The 24,915-nt window shown below is 45.1% G+C and overlaps 1 protein-coding gene across 1 annotated transcript; it reads left to right on the top strand.

Annotated features, from left to right (window-relative positions):
- The first annotated feature begins 910 nt into the window (after positions 1-910).
- Positions 911-18,611, top strand: LOC119651805 (class E basic helix-loop-helix protein 22). Its single transcript, XM_038055593.1, has 3 exons — positions 911-1,436; positions 1,731-2,097; positions 18,048-18,611. Exons 2-3 carry the CDS (start codon positions 1,760-1,762, stop codon positions 18,340-18,342), a joined length of 633 nt encoding a protein of 210 aa, XP_037911521.1. The 5' UTR covers positions 911-1,436; positions 1,731-1,759; the 3' UTR covers positions 18,343-18,611.
- The last annotated feature ends 6,304 nt before the right edge of the window (positions 18,612-24,915 follow it).

Here is a 24,915-nt window from a genome sequence, read left to right as displayed (position 1 = left end):
CTTTTGAACGCGTTTGAATTAAACCAACCTATTTAACTCACCGGTTAAAAACACCATCCACAAGGTGTAGATGTCTCCTAATGTGGTAATCTAACACCAAGTATGGCATTTAAAATATTTCTGAAAGGACTCAGCAAGCTACACCGCACACGTGTTGTTCCCGACAAGTTGATCAATGATGTGCAATTCATAAGAGTTTGCACAATCCTTCCGAGCAAGCCATACATATTCGCTTTCCTGCCAAATATTCAATAAAAATCGTATCTACAACGGCAACAAATTATACGTTATATAATTTGATAAGAGAAATTGTTGGCCGAAAGCAGCCCATTATGCTCTATTTTAAGCCCAATGTAAGTTGAACCTAAACGACTCCTTTCCGCTGGATTATAACTATTACGGAAAACAACAGCTTATCTATGGTGGTATTCCCACAGGACCAATCCATTTTATACATTCGAAACTGCGATATATAATCGCTGGCGGCAAAACCTTTCTTCATAGCCCTTGTCATCCTGCTTAGAACCCCATTTTTTCTCTTTTTTGATTCATCCCAAAAATCATTTCTACCCTCTTCTATAAAGTCCCAAATCTCAATATTCCTCCATTGAAAGTATCCTTCGAGGAAAATTATCAACTGTGCACATTTTTCGGGACTGGTGAATATTAAATTGAATTTATTTCTACGCGCACATTGAAAGGGAATAGAGGAAAGGGAATAATTCACAAAAAAAAATCTCTGAAAAGCCGCTTGACGAAGTGGATTCGGCGAGACACAGAGAAAGGAAAGTATAACGGCAAGAAGGACGTAGCACAGCCATTGTTTTCGCACATGCCATGTCGATTTGCTGGTCCAGGACACGATGCCGTGGGGTGAATACAATGGCCACAGCGTTAGAGTTTGAATAGAGTTCGAAATAGAGGGTAGTTACCACCGCATGTGAAGGATGAAAATACAGCCGAAATATTACTTTTCTCTCTCTTCCGTTTTCAATATAATTTGTGGCATATAATCGAACAGAAGAGTGTCCTTGTCATAAAAGCTCGCTTGCCGAGATCAACATCGGTCTAGGACTCCAACCACCACCAGAAGCGAAAACTTGGCGAAGAGTGTATGTTGTTGCAATTTTGGGAATAATGGCGCTGAATCTTAACCACGTCCAGGAGTGAGCAGGACACGCGACTAGTTTTTTGTATCGTAAGAAACAAGGACAATGACGATGATTGCAAACTGCCAATAGACTTGACAAAGTGTTTCATCAAAATACTTCCCCTTTCCCTTACACTACTGAAGCGCCGAAGAGCCGAGTGTTGTGGAAACAGAGATTAATGCCAAGTGTAGTTACGATGTGTGATGCTGAACTTACTTATCAATAATTTAGTCAAATCTAGTGTCAAAAGTGATAAAAACGAACCATAGGAAGTGGAGGAAAGAGGTAAAGTACCACAAGGTCGTTTGTTTAAATGGGCAATTCGACGATTAAAAGTGAAAATGGTTGAAATAGATTGTGAAGCAAATCCTTCATCTTAATATACTGCTTAAAATTCGGTGTCGAAATTACAGAAACTTTTAGAGACAGTAAAACCAAAACAACTATCGGATAAACTACTCAATGACGATAGGATGTTAAGTGATATCATAGCAATAATTGTCAGATAAGTCGAAACTCCTCGTTTTTATTCGAAACTTGTTTACAAACTCTTAAAAGTGTTTATCTTCCCATTTACAGAAATAAAATCTAAAATTCACTTATACGCAATGGATCCCAATATGCCTTTTGGTTTTCCTATTCCGGCGCATGGCCCCCCAATGGCACCGAACCAATCGTTAATTGCGACTGCAGGACATCCGGGGCCAACACCAAGTCCACCTCAAAGCGTACCTGGGCGCCGAACTCCTTTGGGAGCTGTTGGTTTGGGAGGATTCTATGCTCAATCTGGACTATCTACAGCTGGTCTAGCCCACCAACAACCACCTACCGACGAAAATAAACCTGGTGGAAGTCATGAAAGATCACAAGCTTCCAGTTCAAGTGCAACTCTCTCGAAACAGAAAAATCGCCAGGGAAAAACTGTAAGACTGAATATCAACGCAAGGTAAATGAGATCTTTTATATCTAGAAGTAAGAAGTAAGCTCAGATAAAACTTAGCACGTGAATACCGCTACAAAAAAATTAGTTCATAACATGACCTTATAATATGCCTGCTTCATTATAAATGCAAATTTAGTCATCTGTATCATTACATCAAATACGCAGGACTCTTCGATAGTTTTTAGATACACAAGACGCAAGTGACCTACACACTTTATGAAACGTCTTCTTCTTTTAATGACTTGTCACACCAAATCGGCCATCCAATTTTCTCGGTTCAATGACTGCGTCCTCTACTTGGACAGCTTTCGTACCATTATAGGGGTAGATGGTTCGTCGTACATCATACCACCTATGCCATTTCCTTTCCTTTTTTAGGTTAGGGTAGATGAATAATAATAATAATCGTTGGCGTAACAAACCACCTCGATCAGGGCCTTAAAGTGTGTTAGAGCACTTCATTCAAGACCGCGACCGTCTGTACGATGGCCTTGTGCTCTAACCACTCAGCTGTCCGGGCACAAGGGATGGATGAATGGGCACGCAAAGTCGCGCCATCAGTTACCAACTAAACACACTCCCGTATACTAGTATACCACCGTTTGTCACATTACTTCGGGGTAGCCCTCCGGGTCTCCCGTCTTAGGGAGCCTTCAAATCAGGGAATTCCTTCCACCAAGGGAAGAAGAGGAAGCGAGCTGTTAGTTCAATGAATCCCTGCCCTCCAATCGATCAAGCTCAGTCTTCGATTGCAATGCGCAACACGGTTCCATGTGTCAGCGCTGCTGAGCATCTCTCTGACAATGTTGGCGCTTACCCGTTACATCAATATACCAAGTCTACTTTGCGCCTGTTCAACGCCGGGATCGGCGGCTGGGTACCTCAGCTTGATGAACTGCATCCACCACTTGCATGACAGCATCCACACCGTGGATATCTCTGCTCTAAAACCAAATTGTCTTAGCGAGTCAACTCCAGGTGAGCTTTTCGAACACTTATAGGGTCATGTCAAGCGTACAAAGTGTCGGTCGCGCGGAAGGGAAAAATACCATCTTTCAGGCAAGTGTTGAATACGCCATGCAGTAGGTCTGGCCGATGGTTCCACACCAGTATGTATAAGTCTGTCGGAATACCTTGCTTTCCATAGAGAGGAATGCCTCTTTCAATACTTGTGGAATCCTCCGTCCAACTGTTGTCATCTACCAGTACGGGATGTGCAGAAAATAATGCCCGTACAAAACGGCCGGTCCATACATACAGTATGCAGATATACAGTTTATAACCGAGTCCCCACGATCCCCCATTCGCTCCATCGACTAGGTCCTGTCAGCAGCAAACTTTACTTCTTTTTATTGCGTTCCTCCATTGACACACCTTCCGGAACTCGGCAATTTCCGTCGTCCGCATAGAAAGTATTCTCCGTGTAGGTCCCCTCCTGGGCATTTAGATGCCACAGGCTGTAGTTTCAGGTCCATCACTAAATTTACAACAGTGTCACCTGCAGGACACTCGGACGTGCCTCCAGCGTGGTTCTGCCTGCTCCTAGAGCTTCGACGAATCCGTTCCACGCACAGCGAGCTGGTGCACACCGAGAAGTGAACCAGTTCAAACGCCATATATTGAGGGTCCCATCCCGAAAAATCAGTGATTCCGATGAAAAATTTACGTCAAAAATGCTTCGTTTGCAGCCTCTACGCCGGAACATTGGCGTGGATACGGTGTTTAAAACTACGAGCCCGCTCCGCATGGCCGTTTCGAGAATTCGTTTCTCTCTTCAGTCTAGGTGAAACATGTGTCATTCAACTGCGTTGGCATTGAAGTCACCCACAACCAGGATCCCAGGATCCCCTCCATACCCAAAATAGCGTTTTTCAGAGCATCAACCTACGTCGAAAGTCCGGTATCGCCTTATTCGGCGTTAGACACTAGAAAACGTTATCCCTAAACACCCAATCCATACAAATCCATCCCTTCGGCCTTGAACAAGAATCCTAAGGCGGTTGCCGCCCCAAATTGAGATTGCATCAGTACCTGAAAAGTAGAGGTGCCATGAAACTGGGTCCTTGAGCGGTTGCACTTCGATGCATGTTGATCTATAGGATGCAGATGCAGACACTACCCCCGACCCGCAGTATGTGCAACGCGGTCACCAGACGCGCCATGGTCTCTGCAGAGAACACAATCTTCTTCTTCATGCAGCTATTCGCTTTGTGATCTAGCCGGACCAATCTGCGTCATGCTACCGTCGCCTCAGATCCCCAACAGGTTGCATAATCTAAACATCGAATGGAAGAACTTCTGCTCCACTGTCTTCGGGCTTGATCTTATACCGGATCTCGTAGAGGGCATCGGCAAAGGTCTTCTGCCGGTTTAATAAGTGAAGCGGACGGGTTAGTCCTTCTTCGGTCTCCCAGCTTTTCTTTTGATGTTCCACCATTCGTGTCGTCTTTTTCTTTTGATCCCTGAAGACCACCTGGGTAAAATCTCCTTCACAGATCAGCACTCGCTCGGGACAACAGGGTTGACTAATACCGATTCAATGTATACCACCCGAGCAGAGTCTGGAAGGGGTGGCTTCTGATACACGCAACAACTACCACTTTGGAAAACCTAGTCTCACATACCCCATCGACATCGGCAAAGAGTTTACGACGGCTCCAAAGAATCCCAGGGTGTTCCGACGTGTGTCGATTATTAGGATGTGGGTATAACGCCTAAGCTAAAAAGTCAGAACTACTTGTACGGATACCACGGGGAAGCTATTCCCCGTATCTTAAGCGACCTATTAAGGACCCCTGAGGGTTCCCTTATCAGTGGTAGGATTTATCGGTGAAACGAGACGAAACTATTAAAAGCTATGTAGTATCCTATAAATAATCTCCGAGGTTAAGATCCATGCCCCACCTGCTCTCCATCAATTTCGAGAATCAACTTTGAAGAAACTAATAGCTATTATCAGATCGAGGACAGAAAATGTCACGTTGTATCTAGATAAAATTGAAATCTGGCAAGGCTGAATTGTGTCAGCGATACTATTTTTTCACTGACAGCCTTCATGCCAGTTTGGTCGGAAAACGTGCAGAAGCCAAAAGCGGATAACATCTTTATCAAAAAAACCTCGACTACGCTGATGGCATACTCTTATTAAGTCACGGACCTTAATCAACTGATTTTGGAACTGGAGAAGACGACAAGAAAAGTCAACGCAATCTTCATATTTGCATTGAAGGAAGTAATACAGAAGACATGAAAAAGCTCGCAAATGTGGGTAGCGTTCCTTCTGCTGACAATTATTTTTTTTTTTGGGGTAGGGTACTGCTGCTGACAATAGCACTGAACGTGATGCCACTCGATGCATTAATACAAGACCGTCTCCGCTGTTTTATTCAAAATTTGCAAATGCTGTTCCGTGTCAATGTCCTCCTTTTCTTTTTCTTTTTCTTCAGCCTTTATCCCGTTCACAAGCGGGGTCGGCTCGTCGTGATCGGCTTCGCCATTTGGCTCTATCGAATGCCTGATCTGGGTGCAATCTCGAGGCTTTTAAATCCCCATCCAGCGTATCAAGCCAAGCCAAGCCAAGTTTAGGTCTGCCTTTTGGTCGTTTACCATCGACTTCGATGTTCAGACCAATCTTGGCAAGTGAATTCTCGTTTGCACGAATTGCGTGACCATACCATCGAAGACGACTCTCTCGCAACTTTTCCACGATCGGTGCAACCCCATAACGATCGCGGATATCCTCATTTCGGATGTGATCTAAATGTGTGACGCCACTAGTCCAACGTAGCATCTTCGTCTCCATTACCGCAAGACGCCGTTCATTGTCTTTTATGGTCGGCCAACACTCAGAACCATAAAGAGCGACTGGACGGACGACATTGCGGTAAATTTTAGATTTGAGACGTTCGTTGATACGTCGATTACAAAGAACATCAGTCGAACGCCACTTCATCCAGGTTGCGTTAATGCATGAAGCAATTTCATAACGCATTTCTCCATTGGCTGATAGCGTTGACTCCAGATATTTAAATCGCTCAGTTATGGCCAGATCACTGGCGCTGTTGCATGAGGCGATCATTCCATTTTTGGACAAGTTTTTGCTATTAGATGCTAGGAAAACATCATCTGCATAAAGCAGTGTATAGGGCGCTGGACGTTGGATATCCCGTGTGACGGTGTCCATAAGAAGAACAAAGAGGAGTGTTGAGAGAGCGCTTCCTTGATGAACACCAACAGAGACTCGAAGGGGTTTTGATACACCTCCCACACTTCCAACTTGACTTTTCGGATCGTGGTAGAGCAGCTGAACCCAGCGCACAAGTCCTTCTGGCACTAAGTGTTGTCGTAAAGCATCCCACATGAGTTCGTGTGGCACACAGTCAAACGCTTTCTCTAGATCCAGAAAGGCAATGTAAAGAGGGCGATGCTTCTCACGGTGTTTCTCCATGAGTAACCGCGTAGCGTGTATTGCGTCAGTAGTTCCGCAGTTCTTGACAAATCCGGCTTGATTCACGGTTATTTCAACGATTTCGCGAATACGGTTGTCAAGAATGCGTTCAAAAATTTTCATGGTAAAGGAAAATAACCGGATCGGACGGTAATTTGAATATTCTGCTAGGTTACCTTTCTTTTCATGTTAGATATCGCCTTCAGTTTGTAGTTAAGTCCAAAATTAATAGACCATTAGCTTAATCCCAACTACAATTTTATTTTATTATGTATATATATATTTCGGGAGCAACTTACTCCCTTCATCAGTACAAAGCTAATGAAAACAATTACGATTCTATGGTTCTATTTATACTAAAAACACTAATTACCTAAATTACTTTTACCAAGAAAGAAAATAGAAAAAAGAAAAAACATTAAATTATTAACTTAATTATCTATTAATTACCGCGGCAAGTCTTATTAGTTTTGAGGGGCAATTACCGGAATCTGTATTTAATAACCGCGTCGCGTCTTCTCTTAGAATTTCCAGACTTTCCCAAGGGTCCAGGGTTGTCGTTCGGTTTGTATGCCTCAAGAGCTCAAGGTTATCGCGTTGGATGCTATGGGCTTCTTCGACTATGTGCGCTGCCACTGATGACCTTATGGACGATTTTTGTTTCCGAACACAATTTACCGCTTCCCTAATATGCTCGTCAAATCTCGTCGTTATCAGGCGTTTCGTTTGTCCTATGTATATTTTGTTGCAGTCGCTGCACGTTATTCGGTAAATCCCACTTTTCTCGTTCGCTCCCAAGGGATCCTTAACGCTGCCCAGTAAACTCCGCAAGGTGGATGATCGACTGGAACCTACGCCTAGGCAACACAATAGGCATGCCTATACAACGCTATTTTCGCAACAGAAGGAGGCAACCACTAGACGAATAAGTATCCCATACTCCTACCTATTCAACAACATCAAGAATTGGGCAAAAAAGTACCAACTGGAAATCGTAGGTTCCAGTCGATCATCCACCTTGCGGGCATCTTTCTCGGCATCAGGTCGACCTGTCTGTGGTGCATACGCGGTGAAGAAGTGAATAGTGCGATCAGCTGATATAATGGTGAGCTTCATCAGCCGATCATCAAATCGTTCGACTTCTTTAATGGCATCACGGAAACCCTCTGAGATGGCAATGCCAACACCATATTGAGTGTGTGGGTTACCAAAATAGAGAAGTTTGTAGCCATTTTTACCGCGTTCACGTTCAATGTCGCAGCTTTTGGCACCAGACCATCGGGTTTCTTGCAGAGCGCAGATATCAATGTGCCTTTTCCGAAGGGCTCTTGCGAGTTCCTTGGTCTTTCCAGTTAGGGTGCCAACATTTATCGTGCAGACACGTATTTGTTTTGTTCGTTGTGTGCGGACTAACTTGCTTACGTCTTGACGCCGTCCATGCGTCAAGAACCCTTGCCCATTTCTCGACCGGGGCCCGTCCTGCCGCGTCGACTGAGGTGGACGCCCTAGCATTTCTCCGAGGCCTGTGACTTAATCCGATCATCATGTTTGTAACGACATTCTATGCATTTTCTTGGTCGACCTGTCGCGGGGCCTGTCACCAAGAGAGATAAGGTAGGATTTAGCATAGGAGAATAACTCCAACTATACTCTATTTATCTCTTTCCCTGATCTCAACATTTTATTTTTGTTTTACTGAGGATAGTACAGAGTACGTTGCCTCAAACCCTCCTCCTTTACCTGGCCTTGGGACCAGCATACTATGTTAATAGCATGGCGGAGTTCCGTGTCAATGTCCTCTACTATAGGTATAACCTGAAAGTGACCGCCACTGTCACTCGCAAGATCATCTGCTCTTGTCTGTGTCATGTCATAGAGATACTCCCTCCTGAGATATTACGAAACGAAGAACTACGTTGGTGTACGTGGACTGGACTGAGGCTAGCTATTCCACGCAATGAAATCTACTTTTCTAGAATGACCGGCGGATAAATCGCTTTACAACTACGTAGTGCAAAACAGTAAAGAAAAGTGAAAGCAAGTTATAGGAAGAACAAGGGAACATCAACAAATCAAATCAAATGAAAATACACTTTCACAATTTTTCAGCCTCATGTCACTTAGAAAGGGGAACGACTCCTTTATTAGTAATAACAATGTAGGGTATGCAGGATTTCAAAGTTGCTATACTTCCGTCAATCGGTGTAACCGTTTTCAAGAAAAACGAGAGATTATTCCTTCAGCATAATCAGTATGACTGCCCCCAGAGACTTCTCAATGCGATGCGAGTGTGACTGAAAATACACGGCAAAAAAGGGGGCAGCTAAGCTCCGAACCTGAATCTTGCACCGAATAAGGCCCTTAAGCATCCCATGAAGTATAGACCAGGCATATGGAGAAAATGTCAGTACTGGCAAGTCATCTTGGGAATGTTGAGCTATCATTTTGCCAAGCAATTAATTTTATAAAGGTTTAATTTAAGGGAACTGGGCTGACACTTGCGGAGGAAAAAAGGAGGCAGCCACTATCACCTTATAAACTATAAAAACAAATTTCAATGATAAAAGTTGAAAATATCTGTCCCAGAAGTGCGCGATAGAGTTTTCTTCTTTCTTTTTGCTGTTGCACAGATACATTCGGCACTAAACAAGTGCTTAAAACTTGCTGAGTCCTTAGTTCGTCTTCTTTGATATCGTCTTTGATGATATGGTACTTTAAGACTGTATGTTTGTTCCTAGCATGGAATTTTGGTGTCACGAGTATAAACGATCTCGTAACCATTTCAGATGAGCCTCCGTGCAGGTTCAGGTCTGATCGCCTATATAAGCCTTGGAGTATTCGGATACTGCATCACGGGCAGCCAAGAGTACAGTGTTCCCCGGTGCCACCTCGTGGAGGTTCTCCTCGGTCACTTGGCTTTGGTTTGACCGACAGGGTTTCTGACCGTCTTTCCTGCCTCCATCTCAGAACACCCCTGTGATATAGCAACGAGAACTAGCCGATATGGAGGATGGCGAATATACATATAATACAAAATTGCACCTTTTATGCGACGAACCCGAAGCCGCGATCCATATCAAAGTTTATAATATCCAGGCCTACCTACCATGTAGAGCGAATGAATGACAGGAAAATTTCTAGATATCTCTCCAAAAGCCAAGTAGAAGGCAAATGACCATCTGAAAAGCCTCAATTGAACGGTTTGATTGACAAAGTGAATGTTACCCGGTTTTCGAAATCAGGAAAAGCTGTTGCTCCACCAAGGAGGAGGTCAGGAACCAATGTCAAACTGACTTATATGAAAGAAGAAGAAGAAAGATAGTACCGAGTTGTTTTAAAATCCCTAATTAGCTGCGTTTATTTTTTGAAACTATATATCAATGATTCCGGTAGGTAAACGATTCATATATAAATATAATTTGAAACAAGTCGGGAAATCGGAAGCTGGACGCTTCAGGTACAAAAGGTTTTCTGTATTTTTTAGTACGTAGCACGTAATATATCCATATATTATGTGAGAGTATCCACTTTCGGGTGATATTGGCATTCATAGTCTTCAATTTTCAAAGAAGCACCAACTTTGACGTATTATAACTTTGTTAGTAATAGCGCGATATCCACCAAACTTGGTAAGATTATGCTCTACATTATAGCCTACATCACTGCACCTGGTGCTAGGATGAACTAAAGGGGGGTTTCCAGCCAATTACAAAAAAATATAGTAATATACTATTATTAAGTTTATTTGAACAGATATCGGTATGGAAGGTATTTCGGAGCCCAGGTACCATATAGTGGCAGCCTTCTGATTTTTTTCAGATTTTTCGTTTTGCTAGTTTCTGAGAATGCCCCCTTTAAAGAAATGGTCGCTTTCAACCCCCCACACTCCCCATCCTTCCAAAAAATGTCAAAACTAAGAGCGGCTTCGAAAAGTACTAATCGAGACCTTTCATTTGATACCCCACATGACTATATTTAATGAAAAACAATTTTACACCCCCTTTTGCATGTATGGAGACCCGCCCCCCTTAAATTCAACGTAAAAGGATGTAACTCACCGTATGTGCGAGCGTTTACAGTTCTGTACCAAATTTCTTGTCAATCGCTATAACCGTCTCCGAGAAAAAAGCGTGTGACGGACAGACAGACAGACGGACAGACAGACAGACTGACAAACGGACAGACAGACAGCAAACCGCTAAGCTTCCTTAACGACATCCGTATGTATGTAGAAGCAAACCGCAATGGGTTATGTGTCCCTATAAATTGTCATTCCTTGATCCAGGCAGAATTTGCTGTAGGTTAATCATCACGATGGAATATGTTCAGAGACAGCGACATTACTGAGGCGTCTGTAGTACCATCAAGGGAATCAGGGCCCATCTTTTTTGCCACTAAAAGTAATGAGCTGGCCCAGTTATTCGAAGCGAAGTAACAAATTCCTTACAATATCGTGAACCAGGATTAAATGTGCATTGCTCGCTACTCTGCTGAAATAAGTCTGCTAGTTTTCTGCGGGATCGAAGGCCTTCGTTAAGTACATTAATGAAAACTCTGCCCTGCTTGAGCTTTGCTCATATTGAATGGAATGCTTACTTCAATGTATTCATTAAGCAAATAATGGAAGGCGACTCCTTGTGAAAGTGTAGAGATTTTTCGACGAGGCTCGTCCATTAGAATCGCGATTGTGAAAATATTTGAATTCATTTCGTTGTGGTATTGACGAATTGGTATGTGATGATGACATCATACAGGTTGAAAAGTGCATGAAATTCACAAAAAAATGGCAAAGTCTCACCCCCTAGAATTTTGTTAATAATAGTTGGATTTTCTTCAAACTTAACCAAATTGTGCATTATGTTATCCCTTACACCCACGCCAAATTTTGTACTTCTGGGATGGACATGCGGGGGGTTGCCGGGTAAATTTCTAAAATGTGGAAATATACTATTAAATTTATTTGAACAGATATCGGAACCGGATGTATGTCGAGGCCTAGATTTCGTCGAGATGCACCACTGTGATATTTTTCGGTTGGATAGGTTCTGAGGACGATATTTTGAGTCCTCACTCCCCTATGTTTAACCCGATATCAAATATGGAACCAGTTTCGAAAAGTACTAATTCAGCTCTTTCGTTGAGGTATCAAACCCTTAGTCCTTTCGTTTGATACCCCACATGGCTACATTCAGTGAAAAAAAATTTTGCACCCTCCATTCACATGTATGGGGAGCCCCCCTTAAACTTAAGACAAAATGGTGCCGCTGCATGTAAAGAGAACAGCAGATCACATACTCTCACCAATTTTCGTGACAATCAGTCCAGCCGTTTCCGAATAAATCGGGTGTGAAAGACAGACAGACAGAACTGGGGGACGTGCAGGAAACGGACATCAGGAGCCTGAGGAGAGCGTACGGTGGAACGCAGACAGCGACCCTAACTATGTCTATGACCTCAGCTACAAAAGCACTGTCTGCGGGTAAAATCCGCATCGGTTGGGCCATGTGTAGGCTACGTAAGCAAATTCGGACATATGGTGAAGGATTGCACTAGCACCATTGATAGATCCAAACTGTGTCGGAGATGTGGAGAGGAAAATCATTTGGCGAAGGACTTTAGTAAAAACCCTCATTACCTTCCTACAAATGAAAGGGGAAGAATCCTACTTGAGGTTTTCTCCTGCCTAAACGTCACCCTGACAAACATCGGAAATGTAAACACCTTTAAGTGTGGAGAGCTAGGCTCCGGTGTAGATCTCACTTTTGTAAGACATTGTTAGCGAAGAATACACGCATAGCGACCACCAGGCGATATATATTACTATTGAAAAGGGACCCAGAACAATAAATCCTCACCTAAAGAAACCAGAAACAGGTTGGTCATCAAGAGCACTTGACGAGGATACATTTCTTGAGGTATTGCAGTGGAACACCAAGTTTACGCAGCTGTCTCAAAAGATATACCGAGCATGTGACGCTTCCATGCCAAGATGTGCACGGTCTCGGAAGCGTAATCCTAACTACCGGTGGAACGCTGAAATAGCGAAGTGTCGTACGGAATTCTTGAAGGCCGGAAGGCGGAGTCAACGCCGAAGAAACATGCCAGACCATGAACAACGGTACCATGAATAAAAACAGGGACGAAAAAAGTTGCAATGGGCCATCACGAAAAGTAAAGATGATTGCTTCAAGCAACTTTGTGATGAGGCAGACTCAGATCCATGGAAAGGAGCGTACAAGTCCATGTCAGCAATAAAAGGCAAAAGGTCCCCTCCTATTATCTGGCCTAGATTATTGTAGGAGATAGTTTTGACATTGTTCCCCCAACATTCGGAAACAATCTTCCTAATGATACCAATGAGCGCCGAAAACATACCTCCAGTAACCACAGACGAAGTCTTGCAAGCAGTGAAAAGGGTCCGGGATGCCAAAAAAGGCGCTGAAATTAGCAGTGAGAATGGCGCCAAGCATGTTTGCACGGGTATTTACAGATTGCCTAAAAGAAGGGTCCTTCCCCGCAGAGTGGAAAATAGAAAAGCTTGTATTGATTCCGAAGACAGGTAAGCCGATAGGTGAACCAACATTCTATAGACCTATCTGTCTTCTCAATACAATAGGCAAGGTAGGAACGGGTAATCTGTAACTGGTTATACCCATTAATTGATAGTGGATGTTACTTATCGGATAGGCATTTTGACTTCCAGAAGGCTCGGTCAGCGGTTGGTGCTACCAAACAGATTTTTGAACTAGCCAGAAAATCCTACGACGAAGGAAAATACTGCGCACTAGTGACTCGACATGAAAAACGCGTTCAGTTCTGCCAGATGGAACCATATCATCGAAGCGGTCATCGCGGCACAAACAGCAAAATACATATTAAATATAATCTTCGATTACTTCCGACAGCAGAAGTTACTTTATGATACGGACGAAGGGTCGAAGATGTATGTAATAACGGCAGGAGTTTCGCAGGGGTCTGTTCTGGGCCCTCTGCTATGGAACTTCATGTATAATGGCGTTTTACGTCTTCCACTAGCTAAACAAGCCATTGTCGTCGTTGGAGTGGTCATAACATCCAGTCACCCCGACGAAGTACAGATATATGCGAACGAGACTATACGAACGATCAAGTCTTCAAGACCACGAGCTGGAGCTTGCCGAACACAAGACGGAGTTGGTGCTCTTTACAAAGCGGTGAAAACAGAAAACTGTTGAAATTTGCATTGGGGCGCATGTTGTTAGCTCTCAGCCATCGCTGAAATAGCTGGGAGTAATATTCGACTCCAAGCGGAGCTTTAAACCCCACCTAAAGTTTACTGGGCAGACAGCGGCGACTATCAGCTCAACACTGGCAATGATGCTTCCAAATGTAGACGGCCCGAAGCACAGTCGACGATTACTCTTATCGCGAGTCGTTAGCTCTGTACTTTTATACGCGGCAGCAGTATAGGCGTCGGCCATAAAAATCGGAGAAATCGTAGACAGATTAAGATTAAGCGCTCTCCGAACATGTTGCGCCTGCCGAACAACATCTTATGAGGCAGCATGCGTGATTGCGGGGATGATCCCAGTAGACATTCTAACCGATGATGAAAATCAGGAAGTCTAAACAAACAAAGTGAGTGTTTGCGGTCACTGGCTGCATGGCAAAAAGGAAGGGACCACGCGGAGATTGTCCTACGTGTGAAGGTACAGCCGAAAATCCAGAACACGTTTTCTTCGCCCGCCCCAGATTTAAAAGCTCAAGGAGAAAGCTTGAAACAGAGGTAAATACCCGTTTAACGGTGGAAAATCTGATAAGGTACATGGTGCAATCAAATAGAACATGGAACGTGGTAGTTGCAATGGTGAAACGGATCCACCAGCAACTAAAAGCAGCAGAAGGACAGCGGAGACATAGAAGGGAAGCTACTGCAATTAACGCCACGCAAAGCGGTAGCAGCTCGTTTAGAGTGAACAGCTAAGAACTGAACAGCCCTGTGAAGCAATACCGAAACGGTGGTCCCGCGGGGAGAGTGTGGAGAAAATATGGGAGGTTTTAAACGGTAAGAGTCCGGCATGCGTGTCCTAGATTCTCCCAACCAAAAAAAAAGACAGACAGACGGACAGACAGAGACCGACTCGATTCTAATAAGGTTTTGTTTCACACAAAACCTTAAAAATGGTTTTTCCACCACAATATACAATATGAAATTACAACTTAGAATTTTTCGGATTCTATGTTACGTTAATACGAAACGTTTCTCCCAATAAGTATTGACAATGGTGCAGTTGACTATGTAAAGTAAGACCTTAGTGAGCTCATTTTCCAAGGAAGTACGAAGACATCCTTTGCTAACAATTTGAAAATGTGGGTCCTGTTTTTGGGTAGAATAACGTGTGGCATGAACTTGCGGTGGCGGAGCTTATTTTCCGAAGCAACCCCTTTAGGTGGAAACCCACACGTGGTGGCCTTTTTTCGGTAGGGAAAATGAAAGGGCTTTGGACTTTGGTTTCAATTCTGTTGAGTTATCTTCATTATCTTTAACACTGCTATGCTCGGCAGGAACTGGTTTTCAACGATTTTATCCACGTTCGCGGTGATTCGTTCCGGGGACGTCTTGAGGAGCGGGGTGATGCTGCCACTAAAGCAGGAACGGTTGTGCAAGTCTGATTTTGCTTTTGAGAAGACACCACGGAATTCTGAAGCTTCGCTTTAGAAGGTGTCATATTACCCAGTCTGCGAGAATTACTTTGCAAATGGAGGTAATTAAGTCAAAAATGTCTTCTTCGCATTCAGGATGATTTAGTTGAGCTTTGTCTGGTCTGGAATAATTTTATTGACATCAAACGTACTTCGCCTTTTAGTCTTTCTTTTATTTCTAAGCTTTTACGTCAAAATTACTCGTATGTAAGACTTTAACCTGAATATATATTCCTTCATGCACAATTATACTTAACTTATGAAATCAATTAGGTATATAATCTTTTTAGTCTTTATACTCAAAATTCACAAGGTGATGTATCTTTATATATGATGTGATGTTTACGCCGCCGCGGTTGGAAACAGAAGAGACCGGCTTATTTCCATGCGGTCTTTACTGTCCCAACCAACGGCATTTTTCCACCGCTAATTCTCCACTCCCTTGGTGCGTTCCGAAAATGAGTGAGTGGAGAGTTCCGCGCCATCTACCCGTCCGCATCCGCAACATTCGAAATAAATTTCGAATGCTGCAGATCCTGCCGCGCCACATCACTCCGCCCCCAGACGAAACCTAGGGGGTTTCGGCGACGGATCCCGGAACTTCGTTCGCCGTTAATCCACAAAGCGGACACGACGCTGCTTCGGGGCGCACACGGGTTTCAGCCTGGACAAAGAGACCGCCTTTTTGTGACCACTGATCTCGAGCTGGAAGAAATGTTCTCCCCTCTCGAGAACGCGGTACGGGCCCTCATATGGAGGCTGCAGCGGCTTCCGGACGGCATCCGTCCTGATCAGCACGTGCGTGCATGTGTCCAGTTCCTTGGGCGAACAAGCAGGTATGGACGAGTGTCGAGTGGGTGGTGGCGCTTTGATGCGTCGGAGATTGTTCCTCAGCAGACGCACCAACCCCGACTCCGTGAGACCCGATCTCTTGTCGAAGACCGGATCGCTTGGGAGTCTTGGGTTCTCCCCGTATACCAGCTCCGCGGGGCTGGCAGCAAATTCCTCTCGGCGGGTTGTACGAAGGCCGAGTAGGACGAGGGGCAAGACTTGACTCCAGGACGGGTCGTCGCGTGCCATAATGGCGGCTTTCAGCGTCCGGTGCCAACGTTCCAGCATCCCATTGGATTGCGGGTGGTATGCCGTAGTCCGCTGGCGTTTAAAACCCAGGAGTTTGCCTAACTCCGAGAAAAGGGTGGATTCAAATTGCATTCCCTGGTCAGTGATGTGCACTGCAGGGACGCCAAAGCGAGGTATCCACTCTCGGCAGAGGGCTTCGGCACAAGATTGCGCCTTAATGTCTTTCAGAGGTATTGCCTCAGGCCACCGCGTGAACCTGTCGATGATTGTGAGGCAATACTTGTAGCCGTGCGAGTCTCGCAAAGGCCCTATTATGTCGAGGTGTATCGTGTGGAAACGCTTGGTAGTGCGGGGGAATGAGCCCACTTCTTTCCTTACATGCCTGGAGACTTTACACTTCTGGCATGCGATGCACTCTCTGGCCCAGGAATTGATATCCTTGTTCATGGAGGGCCAGAAGTATTTTCCGGTGACTAACCGGTTTGTTGTCCTGATGCCGGGATGCGCCAAGTCGTGAACTGCGTGGAACACTTCCTTTCGAAATGTGGCCGGAATGTATGGCCGAGGTCCGTTTTCCGAGTCTTCGCAGCAGAACGAGAGGTTTGAGCCGAAGATTGGCAACTCCCGAAATTTGTATTTGGGGTTGGACTTGAGGCTCTGAAGTGCTGCGTCATCCTCCTGCGCCTTGGCAATAGCCGAGAAATCGAGTGAGGCGGGGATGTTAACCTCGGAGACACGAGACAAAGCGTCAGCAACTATGTTGTCCTTGCCGGACACGTGCTGGATGTCTGACGTAAACTGGCTTATGAAGCTCAGGTGTCGAAGCTGACGAGGGGACGCTTTGTCGGGCTTTTGTTTCAAAGCATAAGTGAGAGGCTTATGGTCCGTGAACACTGTGAACGGCCTGCCTTCTAGGGAGAAACGGAAGTATTTGATGGACAAGTACGCGGCGAGCAGTTCGCGATCGTAGGTACTGTAGTTCCGTTGAGCGGGATTCAACTGTTTCGAGAAGAAGCTCAACGGCTGCCAAACTTGATCCACCTTTTGGTGAAGGGCAGCACCTACTGCGATGTCAGAGGCATCAACAAAAACGGCTAGGGGTGCCTCTTGCTATGGAAATGCCAAAAGTGTAGCATCGGCCAGTTGCTGTCGGGATTTATTGAACGCGCGGACAGCCTCTTCAGACCACACAATCTCTCTACGGAAACAAGCACGTTACCGTCTACGAATGACCGGGTCCAACCGAATAAAATCTCCGAACCATAGATATTGCTTTCTACTAAACCTAAACATCCGAAAATGACCAACCCTGCTTGAGAGGTTAGAATGTTGCCATTTTTACTTCAAACTCTCGCTAGACATCTTCATCAGTGGTCGCATTTGAGAGTTACGAAAACAGTGGAGATTTAGATACTCGAGCACAGCAAACAAACATGCGATAAATTATACTAAAACCACTGAGCTCGTTATCAGAATTAGAAAACTAACGACTCACTTGCTCCGAATATCTAACTTTATCTTCTAAGTTCTTTAAGCCTTGAGGAGGGAAAACGAGGGAGCAAAATAAGGTTTTCTCGGGAAAATGCATCTTGTGTACCTACAAATTAATTGATGCAAGCTTAAAGTCCCTTATACTAATGTATAAATAATTTCATAAAAACATCCATAATCTTCCATAATTTTTTTAGGACATATTTAATTTAGAAGAAAATATTAACACCCACACTTCCAACTTTTTTTACAGAGAGCGTCGACGAATGCACGATTTGAACGATGCTCTGGATGAACTTCGTCGTGTAATTCCCTACGCCCATTCACCGTCCGTACGGAAACTTTCGAAAATAGCAACTTTACTATTAGCCAAAAACTATATCCTGATGCAGCAGAACGCTTTAGAGGAGCTACGCCGATTACTAACATACATCCAAAGTACAACAGGAGCAGCACCTCTAGATCTAGGATCATTTCCGGCCGCCGCGAAACTGCAGCAACTGTTGCAAACCCCGCAGCAGGATCCGCCGTCTGGTAGTTCAAATTAGTTCTCAATTATTACTCCAGTTTGCATTTTCTGATAGTGCCATATTAACGTTTTTATATAAGATTTTTGAAGCGAGTCGCAAATATTTCAAGCAAAACTGTGTTTAGATTTTAAGAACGAGTAACACTTTATTCTAGTCAAGAAGTGATATTTAATTGGATGGACATTATGCTTTTACTTTGATTACCTAAGGTTAGAATTACAAATTTTATATATGTACATTAAGTAGAATGAAGGTAACGAATTTGATGGGAAATAAAAATGTAGCAATAAAAGATAAAGCATCTTAAGGCTCTCGCGTTTCCATCTAGTTCGTACAAATAGTTAAAATGTTAAAATATCAGCCCTAGATTGGGAAAGGAGGGAGATAAGGGGAACAGAGTTCAAAGAATATCCATCCATACACTCTCTGATGAAACTGTGCTTCGGTTTCGTTATCATCACACTTAAATACTGTGCAAATAATAAGCTCACAGCAATGCGACAAACACAGACATTCGAACTCAAAGCAAAGAGATTGAGAGACTGGAATCTACCCCATCAACCAACGCACCGACATCCTGATTTGCTAATTTTTAAATAGAAGTGCCCCATTGGAAGATCTACTAGGGTTCTCATATCCCGTTTCTTGGGAATAAAAAAGCCGCGATAACGACCTCCACGATAGCTTCAATCTGAATGGCAGTACGCCACTGCAGGATCTCAGGGGGCAGGTGAGGAAAGGGCAGGAATTTTGCAGTCTTGCAGATTACTCACTGAGGAAGCTATCCGCACACTTGGCACTTAGGTATAAAATACAAAGCCATCTAATGAGAAGAAGAAATTTGAGGTCCGGTACGGACGGCGGGAGTCGGCTGACTTGGGTCGGGCTCTCGTAATGGACAGCACTGCGTCGAAACCGCTAGTCGTGGGGCGGTTTGACGTCTAGGCGCCACGACGACCAGGAGCATGGCTCTGCCTGCTGCAGCTGTTTCGCCACAATCTGTGGCGACCACTTCAGCAGGTTCGCATAGGCAGCGGAAGAAATGGACTAAAGAAATGAACAAAATAATGGCGGGGGCAGGTATAACATCTTATCACCCCTTGTTGCACTAGAGATTCGTTGAGCGTTTCTGGCAATCCGCGCACGTGACCGGGCAGTAAGTCGCAGACCAGTACCGCTTTATTACCCGTAACGACACAATCCCGGCCACCATCAGGGAGCATGTTCGACTTGAGGTCATCGGGGAAACTGGTGACGGAGAGTCGATAGGGGCAGAGGCGGCGACATCAACAACACCACACCGCACTGCGGGCAACAGTTTCAGTACTCGCCGAAGCATTCTTCTCCACCGTTCAGCTGAAGTTTCCGCTGAGTTTCGGGACGAATTCCAAAGAGCGTGTATAGAATTCTCGGATATTGATCCTTTGCATATACCAGGTATTCCCAGGCCCTATACATCTCCAGCAACTCCAGGAATTCTATCTCAAATCAATGATGAGATTGCATCTCGGCTGTGTGCTGATATGGTGCTGCTGCAACTACAATCACTTGTGTATTGTGGTGCAGTTGCGACTGTCAGATTGCACGGTCAGAAGATTCGCTTTCATGTTATTGGCTTGAGTGACCAAAGAGATCCAACATGGAAAATTCGTCTGGAGCGTCGGCGGGACTCACTAAGGCAACACATTGCTAGACTGAATCAGATCAGCACTGGCAATGCCAGCAGATAGGTGAAGAATAAAGTGCAGAAGGTTTATCGGAACTATGTCATCTCCAGTGAGACACCCGTAGTTGAAATTCTGGACACGCTAAAGTAGAAACTTTCTGTCATATGACGGTATGGCGAAAGTCATTCCAGACGTCTCCAGAATGCAACATACGCGAGCAACCAGCGGAACTTTTTCAGATCTCTCAACGAATCCCAACAGAGCGTCCAGACAGTACAGTTTTCAGTGACGGAAGCGAAAAAGTATTGGGGTGGACTTTGGGGGTTATCCGCCCAGCATGCTGAGTGGATCACCGCCGAAGGCACCCGCTATTCCAATACGCCTGGCATGAAATTTGCGGATGTTATCGAAGAGAAAGTTCGCTAAGCTATAAGCAGCTCGAAGAACTGGAGGGGCCCAAGTCTGGATCGGGTGCAGAATTTCTGGTATAAGAAATTTACCAGCGTATACAGTCGGTTGGCACAAAGTATAAACCAGGTCATGAGTCGGCCGGAGGAATTTCCACCCTTCCTCACTGCGGGGATTACCTACCTTATCCCTAAGAAGGAACCGATGCAGGATCCTGCAGACACAAAACCGATTACTTGCTTACCAACTCTCTACAAATTCATAACGTCCATTATTAGTGGAAGGGTGAATGCGCACCTCGAGACCAACAACATTCTGTCCGAGGAGCAGAAGGGCTGCCGAGTTGGGTCAAGGGGTTGCAAAGAGCAACTCATTATTGACTCGGTAGTTATAGGACAAGCAACTAGAGGCCAAAGAAACATTTTTAGTTGCTATATCGATTATGTCAAGGCTTTCGATAGCGTCCCGCATACTTGGCTAATCGATGTCCTAGATTTGTATCGCATTGTTCCGAAACTAATAAAGCTTTTGGCGACAGTCATGGAAGGGTGGCATACAACCTAATCAGTGCATCTGAGGGTGCTAATACCTCACAACCCCGACCGTATACGGCGATGCATCTTCCAGGAGGATTCGTTGAGCCCTTTTGGTTTTGTATTGCACTAAACCCCGCAAGGAACCCATGCTAGAGTGTTCTGTTCTGAAGGATGCTCTGCTATCCAAATTCCTGCGACGTGTAAAGCTGGTACTGAAATCGCATCTCTCGGGGAAGAATAAAATAAGCGCGTTGAATATATTCGCTATCCCTTCACTGGTTTATGCATTCGGAATATTTCCGCAGCCGAACACCGACCTGGAAAATGCCCAGCGGCGGATACGGACAACTATGTCCAAATTCTGAATGCATCATCCAAACTCTGCCGTGAAGCGGATGAACCTGCCTCGTAACATCGGAGGTAGGGGCATGGTTGACGTGGCAGCACAACATCAAGTCGGCTCACCGCGCGCTTATCTTTACAGCATAGAGCAAGCGAGTCTCTTGCTTGCGGCTGTCTGTAAAGCAGATTGTGGACTGAATTCGCTCAACGTGAAGGATCGGTCTTTCAGTCCTCTGAGTGGGGTGAGGTCGGACCAAGAGCAGATCGATGAATGGAAGTCGAAGGCAATGCACGGTAAACACGTGAATTGTCTTTGGCAGCCATTTGTCGATTTGCATTTGTCGAATAGATGGCTGTGTGCTGGGGAGCTCTTTGCTGAGACGGAGGGATTGATGTGTGCCATTCAGGACGGCGTGGTCGCCACCCAAGCTTATAAAAAGCTCATCATGAAAGAGCGGGTGGAGAACGACCAGTGCATAATGTGTGGTTCGGCGTTAGAAACGTTGGGCCATCTCATTTCTGGCTGTACTGTTATGGCACCGGTGCAATACATCACCAGGCATAATGATGTATATAAGGTCATCTATCAAAACCTTGCATACAAGCATGGGCCAATCACAGGAACATGTCCGGTTTACCGATATAAGCCGCAGGTAGTACTTGATAGTTCTACTTACAGCATGTACTGGGACCGGCAAGTTCTGACTGTTCGCCATATTCCACACAACAAGCCTGGCGTGCTGTTAGTTGACAAGACGCTTATATAATTGATGTTGCTATCCCCCATAATGTGTCCGGATAACTGAGTGGTTAGAGCGCAAGGCTGTCGTACGGAAGGTCGCGGTTCAAATCTCACTGGTGGCAGTGGAATTTGTATCGTGATTTGACGTCGGATACCAGTCGACTCAGCTGTGAATGAGTACCTGAGTCAAATCAGGGTAATAATCTCGGGCGAGCGCAATGCTGACCACATTGCCTCCTAGTGTACCGTTACGGTCTTGAATGAAGTGCTCTAACACACTTCAAGGCCCTGATCCAACATGGATTGTTGCGCCAACGATTATTATTATTATTATCCCCCATAATGCAACATCGAACGGAAATACCTGGAGAAGAAGGTGAACTATGAGCCAGCGGCTCGAGAAATCAAACAAATTTGGCGTCTCGAGCGGGTGGTTGTAGTTCCCATAATATTATCAGCTACAGGTATTGTACCTAAATCCCTCACGGCTTTCTTTCATGTCCTGGGACACTCACACAGTCTGGTTCAAAGCATGCAGAAAGTACACCATTCTGCATACCTGTTCGATGTTGCGAGGAGTTCTTGACACATTCTCCCATTGACCTACTACCGGCCACCACCACCAGCGCCCCTTTATAATTTAAGTAGGTAGGATCACCTGAGCCTAAATGCTTGGCACTTAGTGCTAGTATTTATTTATTATAAGTACATTTTTTGGAAGTTGCCTTAGAATCATCAATTTTGGCAGTAATATAGGCTATACAACAGAGCATGATACTACCAAGTTTGATGGAAATCGCGCTATTACTAACAGAGCTGTCAAAGTTGTCACTTTTGCAAATTTATTGTATTCTAAGACTTTGAACGCCGGTATCATAGTAAAGTGAATGGTCTGATAAACGAAATGCATAAACTTTACGAGTTACGTACAAATGGGACAAATTACCATTGAAATATGCTTAAATAAGCAATACACAAAGCCTTCCACACCTAAAGCGTTTAGCTTCCGGTTTAACGACTTATTCTAATAATAATAATTTTGTCAAAGACAGTCTCACTGGGTCCTAAAAAAAATATTGTGCCCCTTTACGGATTAAGATTGGGGAGTCGAAAAACACCTTCCCCAAGCTAGGGCGTCATGCGAACCGTGCCCATTGGATAGTTTGCAGTCTGGGGTAACTGACTGTGTTTGAACGGAGCTTCACTGATACTTGGTCGTCCCAATGAGTAAGTTAGACCTGACCGTGCTACGGGGGGCTACGCCACGGCGGACCTCCTAACCCCCATACTTGTGGGAATCAAATGAGTGCAAGCAATAAAGAAAAAAAAACCAAAACCAACAAAACTGGTTAATCAGGCGGAGGGGCATCTCCGAAATACTGAGAGCCAGGTGATTACACCCAACAAGGGGTTAACATTGGCACACTGCGTGGACAACAACCAACGAACGCCACTGCTCAAAAAGCAGGGACCAGCAAAAGCACGTTTGAGATAAATATATAAGACGTCAGGAAGCAGATAGGTGTCAGTGGCGCAGGTGGTAAATGATAGCTGCGCTATCTGAAGGAAGGCCTGAAACCGGAAGAGGTCCTCAAGAAGGACAGGACAGACCTAAGCCATCTCTACTGGAGCCGAGAAAGCGAAGAACAGTAGGGATCAGCCCGCATGAAGGGAATGCTTCCCGAAAAATCCAAACCTGAACTCAAGGGGGGAAAAAACCCGGACAGGTCAGGGGTGAAGGTAGGATTCAGGAAGCCCGCCACTAGCGCGGCCAAGGGCATTCGACTGGCCATAATGCCAAAAACGTTTCCCGGGCAAATACTCTGTCGTGAGGAGCAGGAGCCCATTGAGGACCTTGTCGTCAGGCAGATGTGCAAGTGATGGACTTCGAAGCTTGTGTTCACCGGGATACGCTTTCGACCAGGCCTTATACTGGTGGACTACGCGACGGAAGACACTGCTGAGTGTTTTAGAACCATAGTTCCTAGATTGGGAGGCTGGGAAGGGGTGGAACTGTCAACATGTGCTGGGGATGATATGTCAGGAGCCCACATGGTAACAGTTTTTCATACCCGTGCATTTGCACAGGGAAAAGCCGAGGAAAGACACCTCGAAGGAGACATCGGGTGAAAAGCATACCGAAGTCCCCGAAGAAGTCTCGAAAGCCATAGAGGCGGAAAGGACTGTATCAACCAGGAAAGTAGACCTGCTGCCCAGTAAAGAGCAGAAGCTGGACGACCTAGACATAGGACTCCTAGGGGTCAGGGTGGACAGCGATGCACAGGAAAGCGCCATGTCAGAGGAGGGCGACAGTGGAGAAGAGCTCCAAACAATAACGGAGCCAATGGCGAGCACTAAGATAGCCCAGGTAAACCTCCACCATGCGAAAGGTGTATCTGCAGTAATTGTAAGGGGAAGTTCCAAGGAGAACATTGGAATAGTGCTGGCTCAGGATCCCTGGGTGTACCGGGGGCAGATTCGCGGTCTGCAAGGAGGAAGCATACAGGGTAATTTGGAACTCCTCTTGTGAAAAAGCAGGAGCTTGCATAATTCTTAAACATAATTTAAAATACATATGTCTTTCAGACCTGTTAACCGGGGACCTTGTGGCTATCCAAGTCTCATTGTAAGCCAGTAGGAGCACTCGAGAGGTAGTTGTGGCATCGGGATACTTCCCAGGAGACGAAACCAGGGCTCCACCGGAACAAGTCGCAAAACTGGCGAAGTATTGTGAGAAGAGGGCGTTACCACTTCTCCTCGACTGCGATGCCAACGACCCCTGGGGAAGCAGCGACACCAATCGAATTTATTCTTAGGAATAAGTTAGAAATATACAACGTAGGGAACACACCAACATTTGTGACCAGCACTGGACATAACTCTAGGAAATACTCTA

The sequence above is a fragment of the Hermetia illucens genome, chromosome 3, assembly GCF_905115235.1.
Source record: "Hermetia illucens chromosome 3, iHerIll2.2.curated.20191125, whole genome shotgun sequence".
NCBI lineage: Eukaryota > Metazoa > Arthropoda > Insecta > Diptera > Stratiomyidae > Hermetia > Hermetia illucens.
Note: the sequence above shows the minus strand (reverse complement) of the source record. Positions and strands in the feature narration are given on the sequence as shown.

Bases quoted from the DNA above. Each gene is read 5' to 3' on its own strand.
- LOC119651805 (XM_038055593.1), top strand. From the start codon at position 1,760: ATGGATCCCAATATGCCTTTTGGTTTTCCTATTCCGGCGCATGGCCCC. The intron at 2,098-18,047 runs GTAAATGAGATC...CTTTTTTTACAG, and splicing joins AGACTGAATATCAACGCAAG to AGAGCGTCGACGAATGCACG.